Source organism: Achroia grisella, unplaced genomic scaffold (assembly GCF_030625045.1).
Source record: "Achroia grisella isolate CSIRO2021 unplaced genomic scaffold, CSIRO_AGI_Agris_v1 utg1314, whole genome shotgun sequence".
Taxonomy (NCBI): domain Eukaryota; kingdom Metazoa; phylum Arthropoda; class Insecta; order Lepidoptera; family Pyralidae; genus Achroia; species Achroia grisella.
The window spans coordinates 1,106,058-1,109,953 of NW_026712619.1; the positions used below are offsets into that span (position 1 = coordinate 1,106,058).

A 3,896-nucleotide genomic window follows, 5' to 3' on the forward strand; every position below is an offset into this window, starting at 1 on the left:
AACATGCCGAACAATAGGCCCAAAAACAAGACCACCGGAATCTTCCCACAACCCAAGAGAAAATCCAACACAGACACAATTCTTACTGACTTAGATAGACACTATGCGAAGATGATACCCGCATCAGCCCATACATATTACCATCATATCCTCTATTGGTACAGTATACCCTCTCATTTATTTGTTACAGGTGCTGGCTAGGCGAGCCCTTTTTAGTCTAGATGGACAGTTGTTTGTATCCAGTAGATTCAAAGCTAACTGGTTCTTATATGATATGTTTTTATCTTGCACAGACTTTCTTTATATCTTCTTCGACAGTTGCCATTTTTAGATACATATGTATTTCTGTATTATGAAACTTGATGTGCCTTTTGGCATAGCCCTCTTTCAGTTCTTCCGCAATCCTATTCTAAAGAGGTCCCAGAGTTATGATGTTGTCTTTCTGTGTTCTTTGCCGGCCCAGTCTTCTGGACTGTCTCTAGAATAGCAAAGAGTTTACTCCATTTATTTATTTTGCATTGTTTGTCCAAATCCATTTTGAATGGTCTTCGTCTGTCTTCATTATAAACTTGAATTTCAAGTTTCTTCATGTGTAGGCCAAGTATCCAAAAGATTTATAATCTCACGAGCAGCACACTCCGCATCAATGTCCCTCATAGAATTCAGTCTCTCCGTAATATGCTTACCGAAGAAGAAGTAACTTTGAAATTGATGTTCATTCTCATTGTTCAGTGGTTCCATAGTCCTTACTAAATCATCTATGAACTGTTTGCATTTATTATTTTTGTTAACTTTTTTGTTTTTTGATGGTACATGCCTAGGTCTGTTAGTTCTTTGGCCTCTCTGCCGAATTTTAAGTATTCCACCATCATCAAAGTCTGATTGCAACTCTTCTTTCACATCTATGGTATTGAAATTGAGAAGTGATGTGTTGGCCTGGAATTAAGGAAGTATATTATTAGAATTGATATAAAAGTATACTTTAATATGTAACTGGACTATTGGTCCATATGATGGTAAGTGAGAACCATGAAACAACCTACCACAAACAACATGTAATAATCTGAAACACATGATACTCATTACCATTACTACTATTGCTATTCTTGAGTATGAATATGTCTGTCTGATCTATGAGTTTAAGTTTACTATCTTATCTCACTCTTCAACTGAATCAGATATTACTAAACAAGTTCTTTACCTATACATGACTTTAACTTCTATTTTAGTAGTTTATGGAAAACATAAAAAAATAAAAAGCAATTCAAAAGTACCATAACTACAATAGGCTGCCTTATTGGTCTAGCAGTTTAGCTCACTATTATACTTCTGATGACCATAGTGCAAACATTTGTATTCATCAGTATGATTGTACATATTGATTAATTTAGTATTAAAAAAAAAAATGTGTATTTAATTTCTTTATCAGTTCTCTAGTACTAGTATCACAAGCTTAGCTTGCAACTAGATGGCGTTGAGTGAATTATCCATGGGTGTATTTTTTTATATTATTAAAATAATTCAGAATTATTATTAATAATAAAAATTTATAGTTATTAAATTATTGTTCTCTCTACACCTATAAAAAATATTCTCTAAATAATATAGAATATTGTCCAAATATTTGGTATTGTATATTGTAGAACCTATGTCTGTATACATATAAATAAAATTGGAGTCTATTTGTAATACATATTATTAACCATTTTTTACTACATGCATATGAATATAAATATGGTACATACATCAAAAAAAACCACTTTTTACAATTTTGTTCCAGCTAATCTCTGAAATGGCTGGACCGATTTTAACGGGACTTTTTTGGGAGGTAGCTTATGTAATAAGGACTAACTTAGGCTACTTTTGTTACAGAAAATTACTTGTAGAAAAAAAAGAAATTCCACTCGGACAAAGTCAGGGAACAGCTAGTATAAAATAAAATTCTAATTTATCTAAATATTTTGTCCTATTTTTAGTAACAAAGACCATACTTGATAATTCCCAGATTCTTCTTTCCTTGGCACCTCACGAAGAAACTGCAAAGGTTTCCACAATGGCCAGCACGGGACATAGATATCAGCTACATTTTGGGCAGTCTCTCTAGACTTGTCCACTCTTCGGAGGTTATGATTGAAGGTGCTTCTTATATTCACCCAGCGATCTCTAACTGAACGAGCTAAAATGCAAAGCATTTTATTTATTTGAAGAAGTATTTTTACAGCTATAATTTTTTTAAACTTGCTTATTTATTTTATTCTTTATTGCACTATAAAGAGTGTACAAGAGGCGAGATTAATGCTAAATGGCATTCTCTACTAGACAACCTTTTGGATATGTTGTTTTTTTTTAAATATTCCTTCATGTAACACATTTCTTTATGTTATAAGAAAGCAAACAAGTGGATGGCCCATCTGTTACAAATCTATACATATAAATAAAATTGGAGTGTCTATTTATAATATTGAAATAACGGTTTTTTACTACATACATATAAATATTAATACGACACATACACCAAAAATACCACATGATACTCATTAGTCTCTTGCATTGACATTTCAGAGCACTATATGTCTTGTGCATTGCAATTCAGGATATTAGTGCTAGTTGGTAGTTAACATTCACATGTTGATTTAAAAATATAAAGTTACAACAAATATATACAAGAGTAACATGCAAGTTTCTTGGTCATTCTTCTTGTGATGTGACAGATTTCCGAATAAGCTGTAGATTAAAAATTATGACCATTCAAAGTGCTTAAATTAAGTTTATTTGAATAAAGGATTTTCTATTCTATTCTATGTCAGGCCTGTATAATCTGTAAAATCACAGTATTTTCTCACCCTTCATCCGAAGCACATCTCAAATTATAAGCTATTTTATTGTGGAAGTAATAATCACAAACAAAATTACTAACCTGTAAAACCACGGCCCAATTTGGCGGCAAACTCCGCGTACGCCTTGTACTTCTGTTGAATGTGATGATTGGTGTTGCCAATCGGTTTCCATATAAAATCTCTCTGCCGTACGAACTCCACTAAATCTAATTCTAATTTTCGAGTCCAGTAGCACGGCTTCCGTGGCATTTTTTTGAGTTTACAAATATACTAGTACGCGGGAGATTGTTCTTTCTGTAGTTCTATATTGTTGTTTTGTTCACTGTGTTACACCTCTAGCTGGTCCAGAGCTTTCTTGTCTTGTCCAATACTCAAACGAGACTCGTTTGAGTATTCGATATTTAGTGAATGTAGTAAAGAACACGATTTTCGAAATCGATGGCTAATTTCAATATTTAAAGTAAACAAGTTAGAAAAGCGATGAGATCTATCTCATTTTTATATGATTACTCAGTTATGTTGAATTGTTTTTACATTTAACAAATTAATATGAAACGTTGAGTTAACTACGACTTTCATCGGTGGCAGTCAAGGTGAAGTCGTTAAAGTCAGGAAAAGCTAAAAACAATAGAACACACATAGATTTTCTAACAGAAAGTGAATAAACTTGTACTTACATACATGTTATTATAAAATATACGAAAAATAAAAGTTCTACAGATCAGATAGAATTCCGAAAAAAGACAAAATGCCAATGGCGTGTTTGGTCCGGCGATTTTTTTTATTTATAACGTTTCATGGCTCCTGATACAAGTCCTTTTGAGCGCAGGAAAAGTTAATTGATATGTAATTTTTTATTTTATTAAAAATATTTCCTTATTATTTTTTTTATGACAGGTTTTGATAGAGCTGCGTAGTGTAGTAGGTTTACCAGTAACATCATCGGCTTCCCCCGTAAGGGGTTCCCCAGGGTCAATTTTAGGACCTATATTATTTATATTATACTCCGCCGACATAATTAATTGTATTAAACGATATGATTAATAAAAAATAGCTATA

At 32.4% G+C, this 3,896-nt stretch overlaps 1 protein-coding gene across 1 annotated transcript; it reads right to left on the reverse strand.

The window, feature by feature from the left end:
• Positions 1-531: 531 nt before the first annotated feature.
• On the reverse strand, positions 532-3,556 carry LOC131855158 (uncharacterized). Its single transcript, XM_059206403.1, has 3 exons — positions 2,918-3,556; positions 1,992-2,176; positions 532-936 (listed from the first exon to the last, which is right to left on the reverse strand). The coding sequence occupies exons 1-3, from the start codon at positions 3,084-3,086 to the stop codon at positions 577-579; spliced, it is 714 nt and encodes a 237-aa protein (XP_059062386.1). The 5' UTR covers positions 3,087-3,556; the 3' UTR covers positions 532-576.
• Between the last annotated feature and the right edge of the window lie 340 nt (positions 3,557-3,896).

Coding starts and splice junctions, on each gene's coding strand:
- LOC131855158 (XM_059206403.1), bottom strand. CDS start 3,086: ATGCCACGGAAGCCGTGCTACTGGACTCGAAAATTAGAATTAGATTTA. Junction 2,177..2,917: donor ATTGGGCCGTGGTTTTACAG/GTTAGTAATTTT, acceptor TTTGCATTTTAG/CTCGTTCAGTTAGAGATCGC. Junction 937..1,991: donor AAGAATCTGGGAATTATCAA/GTATGGTCTTTG, acceptor CCTTAATTCCAG/GCCAACACATCACTTCTCAA.